The following is a 27,090-nucleotide window of genomic DNA, read 5'->3' as shown; positions in this document are numbered from 1 at the left end:
AGAGAGAGAGAGAGGCAGAGACACAGGCAGAGGGAAAAGCAGGCTCCCTGCAGGGGAGCCTGATGCAGGACTCGATCCCAGGACCCCAGGATAGGGACCTGAGCCGAAGGCAGATGCTCAACCACTGAGCCACCCAGGTGCCCCTATCTTAACTGCCTTCTTGAAGTGGACCCCAGTCCTTTTCGGTGGGGCATGAGTAATGTACACAATATTTAAAATTCTACTTTGCTTTCCAAATATCAAAAATAGAAAATAACTATTTCTATTGACATTTTCCCCTCCTGTCAGGTTAAGGGCACCTGAGAACACACAATATAGTCGACATGTAAAAAATAACAAATACGAAACACAACCCTTAAGACAGACGTCTCCCATTTCTATTCAATATGGAAAATTATGTATTTCAATTTCCATTCAACTCAGTATTCAAATAATTGGTTTTCTCCTGACAAACCCAATAGCTCATTTCCATAATTCCTGTATATATAACTCTTTCCCAAAATGGATAATGCATGAGCAGTTCCCTCCCACCACCCCCCAGGGAAGATTCTAAGGATATAGCAAGGTGACCTCACTAAAACAAATTATAATCACAATCTATTTCCTGTTTTTGAACTAATCCTTCTGGGACAATATATCAGCCTTCAATATTTTTCTCAGACACAGATGAGGATTATTTTCATTATTACTATTATAATTGTTTATAAAAATTTACCAATATATGGGTTTCACAGCAGCCTCCCTGTTTTTTATTTAAAAATAACTTAAAGTGGAGAATATAGATATTATAAACAGTGAAATATTGTGCTTAATACAAATATTGTCACTGTTGGCAGAGAAGAGAGAAAATATCAGAAGAGCATAAAAGCATGTTTGATCTATATACAAACAATGTCAACTTAATATACAAATGAAACATTTTGTGAGACAATGAACTTAGTACACCCGTACAACACAGTGTGCTCCAATTAAGTCAATTTATCAATCAGTCACTACAATTTTCTATCCTTTACCTCAGGAAACACAATGGTTAATAAACATATATAGAAAAATGATCCTCACTCATTTATCCTATAAAAATTCATATGCAAAGTACTCTATTAGGCACCATCTGCAATACAAGTTACCCTTGACCATCAAGACAAAGAACGGGAAGGTTACATCTAAAGAACTAATTGTCATATTTTTAAAAGAGTAAGGGTATGTGTCTATTATTTAAAATACAAGTACCCATAACATGCTGTTGTACCAATTCATTAAAATATTACTGCTAGGGCAGCCTGGGTGGCTCAGCGGTTTAGCGCCGCCTGCAGCCCAGGGCGTGATCCTGGAGACCCAGGATCGAGTCCCACGTGGGGATCCCTGCATGGAGCCTGTTTCTCCTTCTGCCTGTGTCTCTGCCTCTTCTCTCTCTCTGTGTGTGTTTCTCATGACTAAATAAATAAAATCTTAAAAAATATATATTATAAAAAAAATATTACTGCTATTTCGTGTTGCTCTCTTCTCCAAAAATGAGCTTATGTATAGGCCAAAGTTCAAGTTAAACCTCAGGTTAAGAATATCCGCTCATCTTTTTATGAATGTGTTCATATTTGGCATCCAACTCTCACCAATAGTCCAAAGCTATAGAATCTATGCCAAATAAATATTTGATATGTACTATCAACAACATGATAATTATGTACAAGAGCCTCTGTGTATAAGACCCCATGAAAAGATGCACAGCATGTATTTATAAAGTCTTCAGAGGACTTAAAATTCAGACAACATTGATACAGACACACACAACAAGAAGATACCATTAGATGAACAAACGTGGAAAAAATACTTAGATGTTATTAATATTCAAACTCAATGAAACACATCACTCAGTCCTTACTCTGTACCCAGAGCACAATCCCAAACACTACTCCTCAGAACAATCACATGAATTACATACAGCTTTCCACACTGTACACAGGGAAAGTGAGGCTTAATAGATTTAGTCACCGTCAGGGTCACACAAGGGGGAGAGCTTGCAATCTATGCAATCGGAGCACAGAACCAGAGCATTCCTTTCAATCAGGCTCTGATCAAACTGAGCCAGCGTCTCTCAACCACAGGAGGAACGCAGCAGTCACTAAAGCCAGGCCAATGTCCAGGTAGGTGTCCCAGAAACACCCTCTGCTTGCTGTTGCTCACAGTGAAATCTTCATGCTGCTATGTTCTGAACAACACTATATTCGAATATAGGAATTCTCATTTGGTCTGCTAGTCAGGAAACGACAGAGCCAATTTTTCTTTTTAGTGGCCACACTCACAAAACAGATTCTTATTGTTGAGGTGAGTGGCCAGATAATTTTGGGAGCATGCAAAATGCTGCTCAGTGCTAGAGTTCTGCCCAAAGTCAGGATATTGTCTGGCTTCGGGAAGGCTGGATTCAAAGGCGCAGGGGTGGGGCCACCCCCACGAAGGCTTGGGCCCAGGCTCATCCTTTTTAGCAGGATTTTGTTTCATCCCATTCCATGTGGAATACACAGGTGCATATTTAAAATGTCATCCCTGCTCTGTATGCCCTTCACTCCAGTGGGTTTGGAAAGAAGATTCCAGAATCATCAAAATGATGACTTATAATGTTCACTTGGGTTTCACTTAAGTGATGGCTCCATAGATAACATGTTTTAGGCTCAGCTCAACCCTGAGCTCAACCCTCAGCTCAACCCTGTTTTGTTGGTTAACAAAAACAACCTTTTCCATCTACTAAACCATGTTAAACATAATACAAATATTCACCCTGTAGGCACAAAACCATAGCGTGCTGTGTCCAAAATGACTTTCCCACATCCTGGAGCCTACCTTACATCAACTAATACTTGATCCAGTTACCAATCCTCTCCTGCTCTGCTAATTTTCCTCCAACAGGGCAAAGTGTAAGGGGAATAAGATGCAAAAGAGGGAGAAGAGACAAGTTCAAGGACAACCAGAAACCCTCCTAAGTCCTGAGAAACTTAATAGAAAAAACACTCGATTCACAATACACATATTTCTAAACATTAAGTAGTCACACATACATTTATCTCCATGGAAGAAAGCTCTCTTCTCTTAAACATTTGTTTTCCTTTAAATATTTGCTGACTGTCTCCCTCCTTTTTTCTTCTTTGATTTTTTGGAGGCATTTCTTATCAGCTCACATAGAAGTGTGATTTCCTATTATATAGGATGAAAATTCCTAAATAAATGACATACTACACAGCTGAAAAATACACTTTATGTTATAGAAATTTAGGGCATTAATAGAGAAATGTTTCTATGTATAATTAATATTCCACCTCTTTTATGTGAGGTTGAATTATATTTTTTGGAAAAAAATCACAAAATGTGTAGGAATTTCAAGTTTCAATTCTGGAGTCCTTAAATAAAAGACATTCGGTATGCAAAACATTTCACTATATTTGTAAGATTTATGTGTTCTGGAAAAAAGAGTCGTTCCAAATTGGAATTTAGACATTTCCTTTTAAAGACTGATTTTAGATTCACTACGGAATAGCTAAATAGCTGCCATAACCTTTAAAATTGCAATTTGTCTCTACAACTACAAGGTTATATATAACAAACAGATGACATACAGTCACAAACACAAATACACACACTTTTCAAAAACTGGCTTTATCTAAATTTAACCTCACTTAAAAAGCAATATAGGCCATTCATAATGAGATGCATTTTCACTTGACAATAGAATTCAGTTATTAAAATACTAGAAAATTTGTGTTGCTCTAAAAACATGAAATTGAGCAAAGATTTTGTTTCCATATTATCTCATAAAATAAGGCCAGAATTATTCACCACTCACTATTATTTCCTTCTCACATCTCTGTAATCTCTGTAGAAATACGATGAGTAAGAGAAAGCAAGGTAACAGTTTTCTAATAGGTCAAATAGAAATACAAATTCTATGTCATGGCAAAAATGTGCCACTTTTCTCTCCAAGGGGAAATGCTAGTTGACACTCTGACTTCATGCTGAATTTGTTTTATATGGATATCATATGATCTGATCTGTTTATTGGAGGAAAATGCCACTGGTTCAATGATTTCCTAGCCCGGGATCCTTTATATATTACTTTCAACCTCTTTTAATTACCAAAACTTGTAAGAATTTTCAAAGTTGTCACTACTATATTATTTAAAATAACACACAAAGCATAAAGCCAAACTACTAAAGAAAATCCGAATATTAAGCCATATGACATTGACAGTAGTCAGTCACGTATGACCTACAAAATCAACAATGTCACAGGGTTTGACCTAATGAAACATTCCCTGACTCTCACATCATTGAAACTAAAACTCAACAGCTGCCCAAGGAGCCAGCTGCCTGCCTGCTGAAGCTATGAAATAAAAGGGTTGAGGCAGTGTGGCAGAGCTACTGTCCCATCAGTAATACCTTTACTTTTTTTTTTTTTTTTTTTTTTTTTTTTTTTTTAAGAGAACAAGAGCATGCACTTGTGGGAAGGGGAGAGAGAATCTTAAGCAGGCTCCACGCCCAGCACAAGGCCTTCGGGACGGCTCAAGCTCACAATCCTGAGATCATGACCAAAGCTGAAATCAAGAGTTGGCCACTTGGCTAACCGACTAAGCCACCCAGGCACCACAATAATACATTTCCTGTCTAAGAAACAAGATGAACGATACTACACTTCAAAAGGGCAGGGGAGTACTATAATAGGAGCAACTTGCGTTGAAGATGACAAGGGCTCAGTGGAATAAATCATGAGCACAATATTACAATATTAGCCTACGATCCAACAGACTTGATTTTTCATACCTATCTTCAAAAATGTGTAGCTCAATCGAAGTCGGGTTCTTAACCAATTTTAGCTGGGAGTTGAGGGAACAGTGTGAAGAAATGAAAGCAAACGTGTTAGTAAAAATCCTTTGTTCAATTTTGGAGACTTCACCTTATCATTTTTTCCAATGCCCCAGGGAAACTTTGAAACATGAGGTCTCTGAACTTATTCAGAAGGAACTGCTGTAAGGGGCAACTGAAAGGTGCCTGTGAGATGCTAGGCTTTCCGAGGAAAAAGTGCTGGTGAAAATTAATTTCACAGACATCCCTTTGCAAGTGACAACTGCACTGCCATCCTCAGAATGAGGTATCAGAATGTTCCTTTTCAGGGCTCTTAGTGAATTCAGGCTACTTGGTCTCACTGAAAAACAAACCCCAGTTGAGGGAGCTAACAATGAAATCAGGGCCCTCCTCTTCCCCACAGATTGTTCAGAATATCAAAGCAACTTAAGAAAAGAAAAAAGGAGTCATTCTTTGGGGAGTAGCAGTGTGATGCTCTTGGAGCACCCTCTGGAGGCCACAAAACAGTGACACTCGTAAAAGAAGAAAAGGAAATTCTGGTCATCTCTGGCCAAAGTCCATAGATTTCACCTGAGTTGGACTCAAAAATGCACTTGCTCAATCCTAGTCAAGGTGATACAAGACACATGCATAATTAATTTCTAGTTTGAAAATGCAAGACATACAAGACGTAACCACATTCTCAAACAATTGCGTCTTCATTTTTAAAAAGGAAAAAATGTGCTGATGAGTGTATTTTCAGCCTACATTCTGAATTCTTTCAGGAATTTATTGCAGAGGCATCTCTTAATATTTAGAAGAGCGGAATGTGAAAATGACATTTTCTTTAACAGAGTCTAAGTACACAAGCTTATACAGGGTCCTAATACTTATCAAACTTTTCAGAGTAGCCAGCTTTAGCTTATTAAAACTAAGAACAAATTAAACTGTCTCTTTTTTTCTTCTAACACCTTACTTTTTCTAAAGCAACAAACACTGACATCTATTGGCATTTTGGTAGCTCGCTTTTTAAAATCTATTAAAACTCATACAAGGACACAGACACAGGATTAGGATTAGGATGTGTAGGATTATGATCCAAACATCACTTGTGCCTCTGGGGAAATTTCATTTTTATGTACCTTATAGCATATTCAATGGATACTATTTCCCTCTGGTTAAAATAAATCAGTGTGTAAGCCAACACTATCTGATTTAATGTTTCATATTTTCTGTTTATGAAGAGGAAAGCCCTAGGGTTAACTAAAATATGAGAAGTTCATTTATTTGTCTCTTGGAGCAAATAAAATCACTCACCCCAAATACTGACATTCAGTTTGTTTTCTTCTGTCCTAATAGAACATGATAAACTATCAGGACTTTGTTAATGCCAAGTGTAACTTGTTACTTTGAGAATGTTAATGAGATACTGACTTGGTAAGAGGCACACTGCTGAAACTTTAAACACTACATATAACCATTCTAGGGAGAAGGGGAGAAAATAAGTAGTGAGAAGTATGGATTTCCTATATTCATTAATTATTTCTATTTAGAAACACCTGCACTCAATTCTGGGATCCTTGCTGGCAATATATCCTTGCCGATAATATACTGTTACATTTGATAAAAAGATAACAGAGAAAATGTTCATATACACTTTCCTTTTCAACTGCTGCAGTTTATACTAGACCCCAAAGAGAAGATTATGCATTCCATATAATAAAGTGAGGTTTGAGCGTCAACTCTTATGTGTTGCCAGAAAAGGGGTCATGTTTCAAAATCGTCTCATAGCTTGAAACCTCAACATTTTTCTGCCAGAGATAAAAATTATGCTGCACCTCACTCTACTTTCAATATTTAGACTGAATTCGGGACCGCTTTCATAATACATACATGCAGTTATCGTGTTTGACATATTTATTCCCTTTGCTCTATATTTACAGGTAGAAGATATTAATATTTATACTCACTCTAACTACAGCCGGTTTGGAATTATTTTTTTACCATAAAAGGTGAATTTTGAAAATGATGTCAAATACCTTTGCAAAGACACAGACAATTTGCTTCTTAAGTGATTCTATAAACAGAGCTAACATTTATTGGGCACTTACTACACGTCGGGCAACGCTCACAATGCTCCATGGATCATCTCATTTAAGCTTCATAATAACTTCATGATGAGAATAATATTATTATTATACAATTTTTACAAATAAGGAAATTTAGGCATAGAGGGAGGATTAAGTTATTTTCTCCTAAAACCATTAAGGAACAGTAGCACTAGGATTTAAACCCAGGCTATCTAGCTCTGGAGCTAAGAACTAGGTATCCTGCTTCTTGCTGTCCGACCATGAGGCATTTTTGCACTTCCTAAAGGACAAGCGACAAAAATACACAAAGTATGTCACACTCCTTGGAACAATGAATATTAGCTCCCTTATTAATAAATAATAAACATAAAAGCATCTAGTATAGGGCTTGGCATGTAGTAAGGTATTCCCTATCCTCGTATTAGTTCAATACTTTCTGATTATTTATGTATATTTATTTTTTTCTTCATTCTTCCATCAGTATTACTTTATTATTCTACAGGTATGCAAATGGGATTCCCTAAGCTTCTCCCACCTTACTGCTTCAAAATAATTCTTCAAAAGAAACCCTATTTCATCCTATAAATAATATTTAATGTTTTGAATAATTATAGCAGCTAAGTGGCCAGAAGTAATCAGGCTGAAAAAGACCACTGGACATTCCTCCTGTTTCATAAACACACGCTGCCCTGTTAGTGACAGCACACTTTACCTCCAAGAATGTTTACAAGCACTTCAGTCTGGGGAGCCACTTAAAGAAGCAGGTGGGTGATGTCATCCAGGGAGCACATGGACCACTTCTACCCATCTGGCAGACGATGTTTCACGTGTAGTCACAGATGCCCCTTCTACCACGATTGAAGGGAGACCCTATAGTTCTAGAACTCGGCTTAGCTTGATAATGAATTTGTTCCAGGTCATTTTAAAAAGAGAGAGAAAGTTGGGAGAGAGGAAGAAAAAAAGTCCTGGGATGCCTGGGTGGCTCTGCGGTTGAGCGTCTGCCTTCAGCTCAGGGCGTGATCCTGGAGTCTTGGGATCGAGTCCTGCATCGGGCTCCCTGCAGAGAGCCTGCTTCTCTCTCTGTTTTCTGCCTCTGTGTGTGTGTGTGTCTCTCATGAATAAATAAATACAATCTTTAAAAAAAAAAATCCTTTGTGGTGTTTTATGGAAGAGAAACATATCAGCAAATGGAAATTCATAAAAGAAGTTGCTATGACCAAATAGCAAGCGAAACCAAACAAAAACTCTGGTTTTGTAATTGAGGCTTTGATAGGAAGTTTGTTGAGCTAAATCAATAAGAAGAGAATGGATATGGGAGGTCTAGAGTCTAGGAGGCCCAGGATATTACAGGGCCCCCGGTACTACATGGATCCGTGTTACATAGCCCAGGATTTGCTGAGTTTGCTTATTTTGAGCAAAGAAGAGAAACCAATGACCCCAAGGGCTTGGGACCTATTAGAGCCATTATTATGGAATAGATAATTCTGTTGAACATCTGCAGCCCCAACAGTGTGCAATTCAATATTCAGTTAATTGTATAAAAATGTGGATACTGTGAAACATAGCCATGTATGTATCACATATCAGTTGCACATGTCATATGAAAGTTAAAGAAGCCTTTTTCCCCTGAAAATTTCCCTCCAACAGATGTGTTTATGCCTCTGCATATAATACAGCTCACAGCAGGGCTGAGAGGCTGTTATCTCAGCGTTATATCTCCCCCGACTGTCGTGAAGTCATGTTATGACATCCAAAGAGAAGCTGGGCGGTTGCATGTGCATCGTCCAGCACACGCAGTTTCAGTGGCTGCTTTCAGCAAGAGATGAAATGTGGGTCTGCACGATCCTAACACAGGAGCTCTCTAACAGATGGGTGTGCTCCTAGGTCCTCATCGGGGCTGGCAGGGTAAGTGGCAACACCACAGTCATGGCACCAGAAGTTGTTTCTTTTGAGGACACCTGAGAACTTGAGTGCAAAGAAAGCCGAAAAAGAGATGTGAGTTTCTCCCACAAGCCATTATGACTATCAGTTACTGACACCCTTAAGATAAGGGACAGTCCACTGGCACTCGTCATCATAAGGAAAATGACAAGGAGAGACAATGATTTCAAAGCAATCTATTCATGCCATGTGATTTTATACAGAGCTGGTTTCGGGTTGAGCATTCTTTTCAAATCAAAACAAAGAATCAATATTCTTAAGTGGTTTATATGATTTATACAACTTTTTACCTCCTCCAAGATGCCCTGGAGAAAGTTAAAAGTTTCCTCCCCAGAGATGAGGACTACCTGTTGTAAAACGGAGACAAATATTCTGAAAACTAGGGGTGCCTGAGTGGGTCAGTGGTTGAGCGTCTGCCTTTGGCTCAGGGCGTGATTCTGGGGTCCTGGGATTAGAGTCTCGCATCAGGCTCCCCACAAGGAGCCTGCTTCTCCCTCTACGTCCCTGCCTCTCTCTGTGTCTCTCGTGAATAAATAAAATCATATACATATATAAGAATATATATATATACACACAAACACACACCTTTTATATATACTGAAAACTAACCTAGAGCCAAGTTCATCTCAATTTTCCAGGAAGATAGTAAAGAGAATGCCACTTAAGGATGCCAATCTACCTGGTTTATAGGGAACCACTACTGTGACTAGAATGCAGAATGAGAGCCACCAAAGGAGCTCTCGAACTCGGTGTCAAGGGAGAACATTGGGGTAGTCCCAACACAGCTGCCTACCTCACAGATAAGATCTTGGAGGACAGAGAAATGCTGGCTTGCTCTTAAATCTACCTGCTTATCTAAAATGTCTATGCTAAGGCACTGCTGCTATAAACCTTTGACAAAATGCAAACCTGTTACCTAAAAAGGATGCCACTTCAAGCCAATGCCCCTCCTTCATTCAGCAGACCTCCTACAGGGGACCACAGAAACTTCTGAAGGCAGAGTTCATGGGCAGGACAGGAGAACATCTAACGGCCTCCACAAAGAACTCTGCAACTTTACAGTTTTGATTCCGTCTAAAGTCTAATTTACCATGATGACTTTTGAAAGGACAGTTGATAAAGTCACCGGCAGAGGTTGCTAATTGAGCTCCCCATTTCATACCTTGTCCCCAAAGCACAGGGCGAAAGCAAAGAAAGTCTCTCTATACCCTCATGAAGTAAATAAGGTGAATCTGATCAGCAGTATCTTATTATACAAGCACGCACAGGAATGGTCTGCGGCCAAACAATTACTCTTTGTTCAATTTTTGTTTTGCTCAAAACCTGCTGAAGGTCCCTGCCAGTAAGTCAGGTTCTGAAATGCTATCAGTGATGCCAATAAGAGGACTAAGTAAATCTTGTTTTCTTCTTACAAGGAACAGACAAATATTTCTGCTTATCTTCTCAGCCACAGTGTTACCAAGCGCTAGTGAATTAAACTTTCAGAAGTGCTTTATAAAATGTGTTGGGGAGATGCTTTAAGTGACTTAAGGGATCCGGATCAATTAACAGTTGGGAATTGCAGAGACAAAACAACAACAACAACAACAAACCCTTATACTCCTCCTCTCCTTTTTAAAGCATCTTCTTCACTCAATCACTCATATTCAAGCATTTAATTGGGCTGCTCTAGTCAAGACAATATCTAGAGGATCAGCTCTTCCTAGAGAAACCTAAGGTGAAACTGTCAGTCACAGCCGTGTTCTGAGTATTAAACACAAGATTTGTCTCCAGAAAGCCGCGACTTCCATTTCATTCTGTTATATAACCGGTAACCCACTGGGTTCAAAAACTTGAACTCTGGTTTTCGGAACCTCTTGGGAACATAAACTAACCATATTTATCAAGGAGGTCCTGAAAGCCAGAACTGCTAAATTTAAAGTTTGAGGACTCCTTTGGAGCAGGCCTGGCTCCTGGCGCTGGGCTAGATTTCATCTGCTTCGCTGACCTCTCGGAATCCCTCTCCACCGACCTCAGGTCCAGTATCTCGGCTGCATCCGGGCGAAGGCCCGCACGCGCCGCGACCCTGCGCACCCCGGCGCCCCGCGCTCCGGGCCCGGCGCCCCCGGCTCTCCCGGGGCAGGCTCGCCCAGCCGAGACCGGTTCCCGCTTCGCTCGCTAGAGGGCAGACGGGGCCCGTGCAAAGCCCTCCCGGCGCCGCAGGGGCGCGCACCCAAGCCTCGGCTCCCGCACTCGGGTCCCGCGCCCGCCCCGGCTCCGCCGCGGGGCGCTGGGGGGAGGCCGCGGCACGGAGCGCTGCGCCGCCGCGGCCCCCGGAGGGCGCAGGGGGTCTGCGGCCCCGACCCTACGCGCGGGTGCGGGGCGCGGGCGCCCGGGTGCGGCTCGGCGCCCAGGTGAGGGGCGGCCCCACCGAGGGCGAGAACCTCCCGGCCCCGCGGGCGCCCGGAGCGCAGGGCGCGGGCGAGAGGCGGCGGCAGCGGCGCGGGCAGAAGAGGATGTTGGAGCCGGGCCGCGCCGCGCACTCACCTGGGCTCTGGCCGCCCTCCGGGGGCGCGGGCTTCTTGCCGGAGCCGCGCTCCTTCTTGCCCTTCCCCTTGCCTCTGCCTTCTTTGCGCTCGGACATCTCGCCGCAGAAATGCACGCGCTTCGCGGCCGGCTCCCTCCCGGCGCGGGCGACGCGCCCCAAGTTCGGTCCGAGGGCTCGGCTCGGGCTCGGGCAAAGTTGGTCCCTCGAGCGCGGGGGGCGCGCGGCGCGGGGGCGGCTCCTGTCGGCCGCGGGGAGCGGCGCGGACGCGGCGTGCGCTCCGGGCCACCTGGCGCCGGCGGTCGCCCAGGGAAGTCCTCGGGGCCCGCCGCGCCGGGGCCCGCCGCTGTCGGCTCGGCTGGTGGCGTCGGTCCGGCGCGCTCGCAGCCCGACGAGGCAGAGGCGTTCACCGTCCGGCCCGCGCTCCCATCGCCCGGGCCGCCGCCGCCGCCGCCGCCGCCCCGCTCCGCTCCTGCCCTCCGCGCGAGCCCGGAGTTCCGACAAGTTTTGGGGAACTCCTCGCCGGCTCTTTTTCAATTGCCCCACAGCCACCCACCTCCCGCCCGCAGGTTGGAGGCTGGCGCCTCCTTCGCCCCCTCCCCTTGCCTCGCCCCCTCCCTCTGCCCCACCACACCCCCACCCCGAGGCGCGGACACGCCACCGGGAGGAGCCTGGGCCCGGCGCTCCCGGGCGCAGCCCCTTTCCCTCCCCGAGCCTGGCCGGGCGGGGGGCGGCGGCGCGCGGAGCGGCTCCGGGAACCCCCGACAGGGGTCGCTGGAAGCTGCGCGGACACGCGGCCGCCGCCGCCGCCGCCACCGAACCGAGCGGCCCCGGGAGGTTAGAGACCGAGGAAGGGACCCAGGGGCTCCTCGCTCGTCCTCCGCCGCCCCGCGGCCCCGAAGGGCTGGACGATTCCCACGGACGCGGAGAAACGTTGGAGAAAAAAACTTTGGGACCATGACACCTGCGCCCCCAAATTAAGGCTCTGGAACCCTCGGGAAGGAGAGGAGCTCCTGCTGTTTCTCCGGGAGACTTTGGGGTTCATTCCTTCCTTGTTTCAGTGAAAGTCCCCCACGCGGCGCGTGCGGCAGAGACGGGGTGGGGTGCAGGGGACCCGGCGTGGGGCTGCGCCGGTCCCGGGAGGCTCCGGGCACCTCGGCGGGGGCAGATCGCACTGGGGAGGGGGGGGTGGGGGGGTCCCCTGCCTTCCCGCGCCTAGCGACGCGCCTGTCGCCATTCTCATCTTTAGCTTTATGAGAAGTAATAATAATAATAAATAGTAATAAGCTAGCCTCTCCAGAGAGGGGGTCCTAAGCTGCGTCTCTCACGACAGCTCGATTTTCCAAGGAACTGATAAAACCCCGGGTTAAAAGGCGATCGACAATAAAACTAGTGCCCCGGCTGGGAGCGGGAAGTCACTCGGTTCTGCCGGCGAGAACGCGGGAGGAGCCGGGAGGGTTGGGAAGGCAGGGCTGGAGCTCTCGGATTCGCTGGCGCTGCCTTTGTGGGATTCAAACTTTCCTCCCGAGTGCGGGTGAGACCTACGTGTCCTTCCCTTGTCCTCCCTCTGGTGGAGAATTCTAAAGAGCAGTGAGATCAAGAAAGCGTTGGCACCCTGCTGAGAAGGACAAAAGTTAGAGGCCAGAGTAATCCATACCACAGAATGATCCAGAATCATGTAAAAGAACAGAGCCTCGACGTTAGATCACAGCCGTGGCTGACTTAGAACGTTCATTTACAGTGATAGGGTCCCGTTGCGGTCCGGAGGCGCTGGATATGGACAACCGTACTCCTCTTCTACGAGTGATTTGCTCCTGATAAGCCATTCTTTGGGGCCCATGCTAGCTGAAGCATTAGTGCATACAGGCATCTCGGTATATATTGTAATTGGCACCAGTTAACTGCAGGTGAAATCTGGGGTGCCTCCTTGCTATAAGTGGGAAGGTAGGGAGCAAAAACGTTTGTTTTAAAACAGTCCTAAAATAAGAATAGTTTTATTCTCACTGAATGTGCTGGGTACAAAGAACTGCTAAGAGCTGTCTTAGCAATACTGCTATCATTATTTGGAAAAAGTCTGATGTCCAAGTATCTTCTGATGACCCTCCAACAAACACCAAACATAAATTTTGCTAGTCCATAAAAACAGCAAAATCAGGGGAAAGATTACGAATAAACCTGAATGGCACTGTAATATTCCACAGAGTCTTACATAAAATGAAATCTGAATGTTGGCTGAAATAGCTCTGTTTTCCCAGGAGGGGCCACTGCTCAACAAAGCAGGAAACAGCAAAATTCAGAAGAGGGGAGCCCTTTCAAAAAAAATGTATTCTTCCTCCAGGATATGAGACCCTTTACAGGCTTAATATACAATAGGTAAGGGTTATCAAATATATCCTTATTTTAGAACTGAAGAATATAAAGCAAGCACAAATGTATTTTGGAATAAAAAGTGTCAAGTCTTTTCGAAATAAAATAGGAAGGCAGTAGTAAAAACCCATACCTATGGAAATACTATCAGTTTTGTTTTGGATCTAGAGGTCTTACTTTTCAAAACAGCTTATTAATTCTTTATTCCAGTATTTTTTCAGTGAGGCTACGGAAGAGCCTGCAATTTTGTGATAATTTTCCATTTGAAGGAAACTCTAGTACTAGTGGACAGTTTTCCCAAAGTATGAATGAAGGACCACAGAAAAGATTGTTAATATTGCAATACTTTGACAATAAAACATGGTGGCCACTAAGTAACAGCAGGATTCCTATGGAAATATGCCTGCGGAATGAGGGAATTTGATGGGAGGAGGCTGAGTATACATGAGCATGCAATAATTGTTCTTTTTTGGTTCGATGTGCTAGAGACAGAGGAAAAAAAGAGAGGACAAAAATTGCCTTGATAAATGGGGAAAGAACATTTAAGAAAGATGGTGAAGGGGCAGTTGGCTGATAGGGCTTCCTGGGACTATGTTTGTATTCTGGAGTCATATTTTAACTGTCAATTGCAGCTGAATTGTCAGAAAATTCATGACAAAGTCCAAAATTTTTTTTCTCCTGATACATTGTTTAAATATGTTTTTGCCCTTTAAGTTATTTAGTGTTAATTTTCTGAGGGTTATTTTATTCCATCATTTATGGTTAGGTAAAAAGATCAACCAAATAAAAGTTCATTTCTTTGATAATTAAAATATTTATGAGATTTTTCAAGAGCTTGAGATTGTCCTAAATTATTCATCTCTATGGTCAGGAAGTAGCAAATGATTGTGTAGGGTTGTTTTTGTGTTGTTTTTTTGTTTTGTTTTCCTTTTTTAAAAACCTTGGAAATGATCAGAAAAAGGGATGGAAAAAGAAAGAAGAATAATTTAGCTTCCTTGAAGACCAAAATATGAACCTGAATTGTATAATTTAGAAATGATGACATACCTTCATGGTATAATTTTCCTAATTTGTTATATGCTGTTTGGCTCCTAGAATATGTATCATAGAGGGTTTATCAGCTCTCAAGTAACATATGTCAATCTGTCAACATTTGTCAACTCCTGAAAAATAGACTGGAGATTTATAAATAAGCAACTTGAGAAATAAAGATAAAATGGAGATCTTATATTAAATGACAGCTTAAAATAAATGCAATCCTGCGCCATAACATTTTTCTTTGGCAAGGCTTACCTTTTAGAAGTTCTCTTAAAATCTACAAAGCTGACCAAATATGTCCTCTATCTCAGTAATTCCCGTTTGGAAAATACCCCAAGAGAAATTTTAAAAGACAAAAATAAATAAAATGAAAGAACATTAACATGTGAAGATAGATTACATTTTTTGTAAAATATTGTGCATACTGACAGTAATGGGAATTTAATTTAGAATTAAAATAGGTACTTTTAACTTTTTAAAAAATAAGATCACTACTTTTTTGAAATTGCATTAATGAAGATGCATGAATGCAAAAGAAAATCTCTCTCATCAGAGTCAGCCCCAAAACAAACAACCACAAAATATGCATGACTTATTCATTCATCAAGCACTTACTGAACCAAATGCTAGACTGTAGGGAAATAGAAAAAAAAAAAAAAATGCCCCTGTTGTCATGAAGTTCAGATACTGTGAGAAAGGCATAAAAACCAATTAATCATTATAATACAAATGAAAAGCAGGGCCAGATAAGTTTTCTAAGGCCTACAGCTCAAAATTTGTGGGCTATAGTTAAAAGAGAAAAACCCCCACAAAATTAAAAATGCAAATTTAAGTCCAAGAACATTAAAGGACCGTTGGATGTGAGAGATCTTGAAAAGTCAGTTTCATTAGCTTCATGGTAGCTTCACCTCTAGTGATTACAAACATAGTCCACCCTCTGCACCATTATAGTAATGGTAAACAACATTTGCATATTATCTTAGAGATTAGATAATACTCTCCCTATAAACAGGAGACATTAACAAGCAATCAAAAGAAGTATACACAAAACTGAAACAGGCAAAGATGATCCTGTGAGGAAAATGCGATGAAAGGAGCCTTAGGAATTCATAAATGAGCAATTGTCCCTTATGCTTGGTTAGAGCATTAGAATCAGTATGCAAATTGTTAAAGAGCTTCTGACCCACAAGCTGCCCTGGCAAGACTGGAAAAGTGTTCTCCCTTACATTTGGTAAATATTTGACAGAATTACTAAGGAATCATATTCTGTCTCCTGTGAAGGGAATCAGTTTGATAATAAAATTATGAGGTTAGAATCCCCTCCTTCCAAAAACAACCAAAAAACATAAAAACATAAGATTCAAACAACGCTAAATAGAATCTACACTTATGTAGTTTGCTTACTACGTGATTTTTTTTTTAATTGCTATCCACGGATGATTACTGTTGTGATTAGTATTATTTATCATTATTATTAACGATAAAATTATTCTTGTGATTGCAGGGATACATCATATATTAAAAATGGATTATAGGGACGCCTGGGTGGCTCAAAGGTTTGGCACCTGCCTTCGGCTCAGGGCGTGATCCTGGAGACCCGGGATCAAGTCCCACATCAGGCTCCCTGCATGGAGCCTGCTTCTCCCTCTGCCTGTGTTTCTGCCTCTCTCTCTTTCTGTGTCTCTCATGAATAAATAAATAAAATCTTTTTATAAATAAATAATTAATAAATAAATAAATAAATAAATAAATAAGGATTATATAGTTGAATACTAGTGTCTAATTTCTTTTTATGGACTCTTTGATAAACAGGGCCAGTGTCACTAATCTCTTCTGTAATAAGTATATTAATAAGAGGATAGTTTTTGAAACGTTTTCACTTCTTTTAAGTACAGTCTCATGCAACTTTTTGGTTTCTCTCCCTACCTCTGCACTAATTATTGATCTGTATCTTCCTCAATCCCCTTGCAATAGATACTTAATGCAGATATGTGCGATACAAATACCTCAAATTTATATGTACATATATGTACTTGTACACATACACAGACATACCTGTGTGTATACATCTCTGTGTGTGTACATTTATATATGTGGGTACGTAGTTATTATTTCTCTTTCTACTATTGGAAGTGAGAAATACTGTATTTGAATGTGAGCTTATAAAAGACAGAGGTTATATATCCTTTTGTATACCTTTTTCCTATCGCTATCTATTAGATTCCCAGCACCATGCTTTGCATCCGGGAAGCACTGCTTTTGCATGGAATGAATTTAAATAGAATAGAATGAATATAAAAAGCCTGGTTCTGATATCACCATTTTCTACCTCTTGGCTGCTGATTACCTACTCTGCAATCACCTTTGACACCTTTTCTGCATCCAACCCATCCCCATGTCCTGTCATTTTGACTTTAGTCTCCTTTTCTCCCTCTTCATTTACTCCCACCCAAATCCACACCTTCATCCTTTCCTTGCTTTGACCATAGTAAATCTTTTCTACCTGGTATCTTGCTCCCTCTTGTTATTTTGCCAAGTACAGTAGTCAGAGAAGTCTTTTGGAAATGCAAATCTAGCCCAGGCACCTGTGCTTCCCGAAACCATATCAAATGCCCTTGAAGGGCCAGGTCCTGCCTGACTCCAGCCTTCTCTCACTCTGCTTCATTCCTCCCTCTCTCTGCCACACGGAGACCTCTTGGCAACATGCCTTCAGAGCTGGCCATTCTTTCTGGTCCCAGTGCCTTTGTACTTGCTGATGCCTCTGCCTGAATTTTTCCACAACCAACCCACTTTGCCTAATTTCACTTATCTCTCAAGCTTCAAATGAATTTCACTTGCTTAGAAAAGCTATCCACTGCCTTTGAAAACTGTTTCAATCCCCTGTCATAGTTTTGCATCTCCTTCATAACATTTCTTCTTATCTGTTATTATATCATTGTTTTGTGATTTAAAAAAAAAAAAAACAATGATCTGTTCTCACTGGGCATTAGTCTCTTTGAAGGCAAAGACTGACAATTTCATGTTCTCTGTGACATCTCTAGTGCTTGTACCTGTCTGATCATAGCCAATTACATACATTTTATTAATTGGTGAATAAATGTGGAGAAATAGAATTACTTTGATATGTATATACGACTATACATATGTATAGTACTTATGTTTATTTGATCAAATTTTAAAATGATAATGATGATGATCATACTAAGCATCATACTTTGGATACCATTTGTTGAAATAAGCCTTTCCAAGAAAAAACACATTAAAAAAATGTGACTAATCACAATGTCTCAATACTTTAGGAGATGAGGTGGTAACTTTTGTGAAATGGTAAAATCCCAAGAAGGATAATGACTTTTTTTTTCTCCTAAATTGCCTCTGCAAGTTTCACTTGTAGATTACATTTATTGGCTCCATTTCCTCCCTTGGATTCTTGTGAGGAGTCAGAGAGACCCATAAAACAGCTAGGTTTTAGCAGGGCTGTTCTAACAAAAGGATAATGGATGAAAACCTGCAAACCGGGCATTGTTAACAGGGTTAAAACTCCTTTCTAGTCGGGCATAATATAAGGTTGCTCTAACCACTTGGCAGACCAGTGATTAAGTCCCAATTTGGTCATTGCAGCAAGTTGCTTAGAACTAGCTTTGAGTTTGGTTTTCATCCTCTAATATCTTGCTTCCTTCCCATCATCCGTATCTGTACAGCAAAGGCAAAGGGATTTCTCCATGCATACTTGGGCTTCAGTTTGTGTGCACATCTAATATACAGCCAAGGGATACACAGATGCATCCGTGTCTTTTTAAAAGTTGCCCCATAAGATCCACTACAAGGTTAGCATGATTTCCTTTCAAGAGGCACTTTATTCATTGTTGTGAAAAGATTCACCCCTGTGAAACTTATAATGATGTGAAAATATAAATTTAATGTCATAGTGATGAATTAGTACTTCAAATATTTGAGCAGTAAGAGTAATTTAACAGATCAACTCTTTGCTTCAGTATGTCCCATAAGAGACACCTGGAAGGAAGCATTTCCAAAACAGATTATAGTACATAGGAGATGACTTCATAATGTCATCATGATAACTGCACTGGATGAAATGAAACACTGACCCACAAACTCTGTACCTGCCTCAGGAATATAATAACATCACAGTTATTTTTTTTTCCTTCCCATATAATTTCTTCTAACCTCCTTATTAATCTTTACGAATTCTCTTCCCCTCCTTTTTTTTTTTTTCAGGTCTTCATCATGTTAGATAGAACCCAATACTTCATATATTTGACTTGACTAGGGGTTTCTAGTTTTCAGTGAAGAGCCAAGAGTGGAGTTCTCAGTGGAATGTTACAGTCATCTCCACCCCTGGACCCAGGCCTAGAATTTGAGTTACTTTGCAATAGACCACCTTTCAACACACTATATGTTTGGAAACGTGTGTGTGTGTGTGTGTGTGTGTGTGTGTGCTAATGATTATATATATATATATATATATATATATATATCTTTCAATTCTCATTCATTTGGGAAAATAATTTCACAACTATTAACAACTCAAGAAGGCAAGTCATCTTTTAAAGATGATGTAGCAGAACAATTAGCTAACTTGACAGAAACCAAATGACCATCCAAAAAATAACTGGTAGCCAACCATGCAGAAGATTACATACTTATGGAAAATGTTGTCTTTTCTGCTTAATCATAAAAGTTGGGTTTGTTCCAACTCTTTCCCATAGGGGCAAGTAAAACCACCTAATTCAAGTGGGGCAGGGAACTCTGATCTTGTCCAGAGTCTTAACCAGTATGTAGGATTCTTTGGAGCCCAGAGAAATTCTCGGGGTAATCCTGAACCCCAGACATCCAGCTGAAAATCTAAGAATATGTTTGGCCGAGCACTTTCTAAGTGATCTTTTTTTGGTCCTAGAGTCGATGGAAATCTCTGACATCCTGTAAAGCAAAGATATTGGGGCATCGAAAAAATTTGTCATTCCAGTGGAGACTGGTGTCTTTGAGACTGGCCAAGACCAGCTCTGGTTTTGTCAAGAGAAAGAGAAAAAGGTGACATTTATCTTGCTTTGGAATCACAAAACTTTTTTCTCCTGTTGTTGTTTCCAAATGATGGTCTCACAGAATGAAGTAAAGACCATCTATTTCTTTTACTTTCATGATCATAAATAGACCCCTGAGCACCAGCAATATGTGTTTTTACTGTGGGTACTAGAACGATAGTTCCCTCCCACAAATGCAATGGAAAGAATTTAGTACATATTTTCTCGACTCATTTTTTTAAAAAAAGATTTTATTTATTTATTCATGAGAGACACAGAGAGAGAGAAGTAAAGACACAGGTAGAGGGAGAAACAGGCTCCCTATGGGGTGCACAATGTGGGACTCCATCCCAGGACCCCAGGATCACAACCTGAGCCAAAGGGAGAGGTCCAACCACTGAGCCACCAAGATGAGTCTAAATTTTTTAATTTAAATTTTTTTTTTTTACTTTTCTCCTCTTACCTAAGAAACTTTCATCACAGTGCCATCAATTCTTTCCCTCCCTTGTCCTACTGCTGTACCTGCCCTGCCAATCTCTAATGCCAGATCACTCCGTCTTCCTTTTTTAACCAGGAACATTATGCTTCCCCATTCTAACAAAGACACCATAACAGAAATCTTTCTTTGGACCTGTCCTTTACTTTTACTACCGAACATTGTCAGTTCCTTTTCATTTACCAACTAAAGGAATCCATCTCCTCCTCCCCAAACTCACCACCAATCCAATGGAACTCCTTCCTAATTGGCACATATAGTGTTCACTTTTGAGTCCTTAAGCCTAGGGAATATTGATACACACATCATCTCAAAAGCTTCTCCTGGGACTCATAATAATATCTCAGTGGCAGAACTTTCTGCCTTTTCTGAATTTTTTTTTCTACCTGTCTCAAAAAGGCTGGCTCATGGCCCAATATTTAAAGCCATTTTCTTCTTAACTACACAATAATCCTATAAAAATGTCATTCACTGTGAGCTATCTCAAATGTTCACAAACGTGTGTATATACATATATGTACAACTACTATATATATTCCAACTAGCTCAAAATGAAGTTAGTAATCCCCGCCCTCCCTCCCCCACCAAAAACAAAACCAAACATAGCTTATGATCAGAAACTAGGCATGATCTTTTCTTTTTCTCCTCCCATCTTTTTTGCCTCCCCTGATTCCAGCCACTTGGTAGCTCCAGTTCCAGTGCATTCACCTCTGAAGCCGCATCACTGCCTCTTTGGCTTGTCCCCCAATCTAATTCCGCTGTCACTGTACTGGACTTATTCTAAGTCCTCCTCTTCTAGTACTGTGCTCACACCCAGTCACCTTCCCTCCTGCTACCCAACTTAATCCTCTAAAATGTAAGCTATTATCTTGTCATTCCTTACGTGATATCTCTATTGGATTCCTGTTGATATAAAATGGAAACATCTTGGTAGAGGGTAGCCAGGTCCTTCCCAATCTAAGTGCTGCATCAATTTGCGACTTCTTCCCTGTGTTTTCCCGTGCATTTGGTGTACTGGGGTCACGCTGAACTTTCTTACTTCCATGCTTCAACTGTGTTTTTCCTCCTACCAGGAGTGCTTGTCACTCAGCAGCTCCATCTACCATCCCCCAATATGCCCATCTGCCTGAGAGCCTCCGAGGGTCCCAGCCTCTGCTGTGGGTCTGGATGGAAGCCTAAGGAAGAGAAGCCTGTCTCATCAAGAAAATGGGGATTATAATTCTGATTGTAATACTGGTCACTGTTACAAGACTTAAATGAGCTCATGGGAGTCAAACATCCAGCTTAGAGCTGGCACTAGGAAGATAGCACCTCTGCTGGTTGTCACGCAGCATGGAGGAAAAGGAGGTAAAAATGAAAACTAGTACTTGAGTAAGTAGAATATTACCAATTTGGTAAACAGAATTCTAATACTGATTACACCTGGCCACTGATACAGACACTCTGTCTGATGCCCTCCCCTTGAGTATGGGTGGAGCCTACTGATACTGTGGAATACCATTCCTATGATTAGGTTATCAGTTGACTTTGAATTAATCAAGAGTGAGATCATCCTGGGTAGGTCTGACCTAATCAGATGAGGCCTTAAAACAAGGGCTGGGCCTTTTCCGAAGAGAAAGATCACCCCCACTGGCTTTGAAGTAGCTGTTGCCTACTGAGAGGGTCACTTGCCTAAGAATGGAGCTTAGAGCCACCCTTTGCTGACAGCCAGCAGGAGAACAGGGACCTCAGTGCTATAGCCCCAAGGAACTAAATACTGCCAACAACCTGACTGATCCTGGAAGAAGATCTAAGCTCCAGATTGGAACATAGCCCAGTCAACATCTCAATTTCAGCTTTGTAAGACCCTAAGCAGAGGACCCAGTAATGCCATGTTCAGATTTTGCCCAATAAAACTAGAGGCTAATAAATGAGAGTTGCTTTCAAATGCGAAGATTGGAGTAATTTGTTACACAGCAGTAACCAGCTCATACAGTTATAAAGATGTTTTAATTTACATACTGTTTCAAACAGCAAGGTATGGGTAGGAGGGGACAAGTAAGACGGCTTGGTGCCTGGAGTGACGCTCCCAGCTCTGTTACTTCCCAGCTCTGGATCTGGGGGTCCCTTCCCTTTTCCAGGCATGACTGCCTTCCTCTGTAAAATGAGGGGGTAAATAATTGACAAGATGCCTGAAAGGTGCTTTCCAGGCTCAAAATGTACTCTGACATTATACCTTACATCCTTAAGTTATAAAGCTTAGTTTTTGAAAGGATAACACACGGCACACAGGGAAGTAATTTGGAAATTTTCACAGATAGCAAAAGATGAAATCCAAGTCAGCAATCCTAGATCCTCTGTTTGTAGACGATCCTGTCTCCAACCTTTTCTTTGAGCTTCGGCCAGACTCACAGACATCAAATGGACTCCAAAGAGGTTTATGGCCCTCATCCATAGGTCTAAGGAGGACCTAAAGAGTTGTAGCCTTTTTCTATTTTTGGAGGGTGAAGGTTTGTTTTTATTTCTCACAGGGATGTTTTTGGTAAATGTCTTCTGCCAAAATAATCAGTAAGATAAAGCACCTGCCATAGGCATGAATGCTATATAAACTTTGATGTGAGTTCATAGCAGACATAAAGAACTTTTCTATAAATAATAACAATTTAACTCAAAAATATATCACAGCCTAAGGATTCATCAGGGAAATGTGTACATGTTCCTAAGGAATGTCCATGGTCCTGAAGCAGCAGAATTTTTGGCATGGGTAAGAAATGTGTTTAACTCTGCCGTTTTTGCTCTAGTATGTAAGTTTTTATCTTTTGCTCTAGTATGTAAGTTTTTATCTTTTGCTCTAGTATGTAAGTTTTTATCTAGTATGTAAGTTTTTATCTTTTGATCTTTTTATCTTTTGATTTCCAAATGGAAATTTCTTTTAGAAGACAGTAAAGCAGAGTAAAATGTTTCAAGCCCACAAAATCAGCTGGGGTGAAATTATAGCTTTGCTTCAGAAAAAGTTCCTTTTAGCAAGATTTGCTATTTTCCTATGAGTAGATGAACTTACCTCCTTTACCCAGCCTCATTAAAACATTTCCCTAAAGCCACCTTGTTTTTCTGTGAAAGTTGTGGTATGTGTTAACTAATTCTAAGAAACCAAAATTATCTAAAAATTTTCAAATCCTGGGACAATCTCAGAATCTCAATAACATACCATACTCTAAATCAGCCCAGAGACTAACTATATAGGCAAAGATGGGTAATAAAAGAATCCAGCGAGACAGTTGTGACAAATTTGAGTCTGATGCTGAAGGAAATGTTGGAATTGGAGTCTGAACTCTTCAGATTGGTCTATATATTGAGGGAATTGTCTATATACATTCAGACATCTGTGATTCTGTAGGCAGAGCCTCAGATCATCAATCAAAGCCACTCATGAGCTATCCCTCAGTGTTTTGACATCGCCATTCTGTGATGATGGAACTAATATTAATTAAATGCCTATGTCTTCAATCACACTTCCTGTGTTTTGAAAATACTTGAACTTAGGTAGGATTATGGTAAAACCAATAAAAGTTAAGTTTCAGAACTCCACACTTACAAGAGTCCCTTCCAAGGCCTGTAACTAGTTTTGTATTAGTAATTCTTTTTTTAAAGATTCTCCAAAATTTACTCCTATTTGAGGAGATAGAAATATAGTTTGAGAAACAGTAAAAATGCAGACAAGTTGACCAGTTAGGGTTTGCCATATTGGCATTTGACTAAATAGGGTTTTGGGGTTTTTTTAATGTTTTAAGTCACGGTTTTTGTATTACCAGCCCCAGATGATTTAGACCATCCTCCCATTCTCATCACAAAGAACATCCCCACTTTACCACACTTTGAGCACACGCATTTGCAAAGCTTCTCCAAGTTCCTGAGTAAGCGGCAAATGGCTGGTACAGGGAGTGTCCTTTTTATGTGGTCATGAGTATGACATCTGTTTATTCACTGGTATAGTGATTCAAACTGCCAAAAATATAGTTCTACTTGCACACATTTCTTATAAAAATGGTCGGAGTACAAAAGTAATTAGTATTTTTAACATTACTCTTAGGCCTAGTCTTTCTTCCTGACATTGCAAATCCTAGAAAATAAGGACCATGCTTGATTATATGGCTCAAATGTCACTGATCAAAGATCTCTCTGATTCCCTGATGATGAATGCATATTAAGTTTACACATAAAGAAGTGTTAAGTTCTTTGAGGGTAGATTCTATGTTATTGAAATTTTATATCTTTCATGGTACTGTATACAGCACTTTTTATCTGTTAGGTATGTTGAAAATATTTGATTGATAATAAATGAGTTCATTTGTTAGGTGTTTAGTTAATAGTGTTCAATTTTGATATATCCTTATCATTTTCTCTTTAAAATTGCTACATGTATTGTTTTTAAGGTAATTATTTTGGGATAGAGTTAAGATCATTATTTTAGGTTAGAGTTAAGAATTTTAATGGTAATAACACAATATTAATTCAAAAGAGATTATCTCAGCTTCTACATGATTCTAAAAATCTGTTCTGTGAGTATACTGAAAGAGGAAAATAGCACAGAGTTGAGTTAATTATTCAAGTTAAATCCACTAGAATCAATTAATGTAGTCGAAACATTTAACTAATTGCCCAATGCAGATCTAGCCTAAAATTAAGGTCTCTTATAGCAACATAAATAATCCAAGCCACTCTTATGCTACTTAAATTTCTAGAGTTTCATATCCTGATTACATGCTACTTCTAAACAGAGGAGTTTAGGATTATACTTTCAAGGTCAGGCACTTAACAGCTCTTTTTGTTGTTGTTGTTGGTAATGACGTCTTCAAATGTTATTATCCTAGGAAGCTGCGTATTTCCTCTATTGTTTGTATATATGCATTTATGTACACACAAGAAAATATTTGTTATTTTTCCCAATGTTGTGGACCTAAATTGTGAAGATCAAGACAAAATGTTAAATGTAAAAACGGAAGCATTCTTGTTTTAGGTTTTAGAAAAACTTCAGGAAGTCATGTCACCATGTAGCAAACTAAGACATAGGTTGTATTTACAAAGTGCTGAAACATACAAATAAACATCAAAAAAAAATTAGCAACATATGGAAAATTTTTTTTCTAGACTATGGAAATTATCTGCAACTTTTGTCTTTTGGGAAAATTTTTAAATTTATGCAGAAATTATTTCTTTCTTAAGGCATTTTAAAAATGAAAATATTACCATAATCATGAATAAATCATATCTAGTCATGAACTGAAATTTTCATTGGGAAGTCTTCTGCATACAAGTCTTTACAGACAACTCTTCATGAAATTTCTATCATGATCAGTGTTTTAAAGAAACAATGTGACTAAAAAGAAATTGTAATGAAAATAGCATTATTAGTGTCAATTATAATTTAGAAAATGATATATCTTAAAGCAAATGTTTCTAAGGGAAATTCTAATATCATTAAGAGCAGCCTGATAAACAGCTGTTTTCACCTTGGTTAGAAACATCCTGCTTCTCCAAGTTGGTTTAATTGCATCTCAAGTGAAAACATGTTTTGTTCTCATTAAGTGCCATTTTGATTTCTGATTGGAAGTCATAAGCACTGTGAAATAACAGCACCTTAACTGCATGGACATTTCTGGAAAGAAAAAATAAGCAGTTTCAAAACATTTGGAACACATAATAGCTTCAATCAAGCAGAATAAAATCTTGGGGAATTTTTTGATTTATAAGAAAAGATGATATAAACCAAGCTAGCTTGTGGACATATTTGAAGAATCTTGGGTGATTTTTACTGCAGGAAACACAACCTCTGATTAAACCACAAACATAATAAACACCTTTTCTTGACATTTTGGCAAATTCCTGATATACAATTGAATCAAGGCTTTGCTTGTCTTGTGTATATGTGATCTCTGAAAAAGAGAACGCTTATTGTTTGCTATGATAATAATGATTATTGATAGAAAACCCACACATTCTAGCATGCCCAGGACCATGCGTTTATACCTGTGATAGCAGGTGTAGTTATGAATAATAGTCTCAAATGTGCTAGTATTGGTCCATAAATTACAGTCACCCCATTAAAATATAATTTTGATTTGTGTTTGGCTATCACTTATTTGGCATTGACCTGTGTGCCAAGCATTGCACTAAAGGTTTCATATGTCACAATATCATTTAACCTTCACTATAATGCTAGGAGGTAGATATTATTTTTCACTTTTCACTTTATAAATGCATAAATTAAAGCTGAGAATCTCAAAATCCTATACCTAAACAAGTTACCTAAGACCACGTCTACACAATACCCTCAGTAATACTAAAACCATTTCAAAAGTTTCACATGTTTTCAGATATCTGATCACTCAGTGTCATTTTACACTGCCCCAATAACATTTGAAAATGGATTTTTTAAATTCAACTTGCAGTTCCTCTTTTTTAGATTCTTCTTTTAATAACTTTGGCTGAAAATGTTCGGCAAAGAAACAGTAAGAAACTTAAATTCTTAGCTAAATTAACAGAGCAATCTCTTCTCTGAACTAATTAAGCACTAATGCTTAATTACTTTTTAGAGAAAAATAAAGGAAAAAAATAGAAAGGCACAAATACATGTGAAGAATATGATGGTTTTCTTGGAAGTACTTATAAGTGACTGTTTTCTCCCCCCTGAAAAATCTTTCAGCAGATAACAGATTACCTACTTTCTCTCCCTTTTTCCAGATCTGCTTTTCAGAAATTTCACTAGGATTCTGTTGCACTAAATTT

At 40.2% G+C, this 27,090-nt stretch overlaps 1 protein-coding gene across 9 annotated transcripts in view; it reads right to left on the bottom strand.

Annotated features, from left to right (window-relative positions):
* Positions 1 to 27,090, bottom strand: part of NRG1 (neuregulin 1) — a 1,074,255-nt gene that overhangs the window by 207,065 nt on the left and 840,100 nt on the right. The window contains exon 1 of one of the 9 annotated variants that reach the window (XM_072776376.1): positions 11,385 to 11,923. The exons of 7 other annotated variants lie outside the window; for them this stretch is intronic. In XM_072776376.1, the coding sequence (XP_072632477.1) occupies positions 11,385 to 11,481 (97 nt within the window). In that variant the 5' untranslated portion in view covers positions 11,482 to 11,923. Of the gene's footprint in view, positions 1 to 11,384; positions 11,924 to 27,090 lie in introns of those variants that run through there. One more of the 9 variants, XM_072776381.1, reaches the window with a different exon arrangement.

Source organism: Canis lupus, chromosome 15, assembly GCF_048164855.1.
Source record: "Canis lupus baileyi chromosome 15, mCanLup2.hap1, whole genome shotgun sequence".
Lineage (NCBI taxonomy): Eukaryota > Metazoa > Chordata > Mammalia > Carnivora > Canidae > Canis > Canis lupus.
This window is presented reverse-complemented; position numbering and strand designations above follow the sequence as displayed.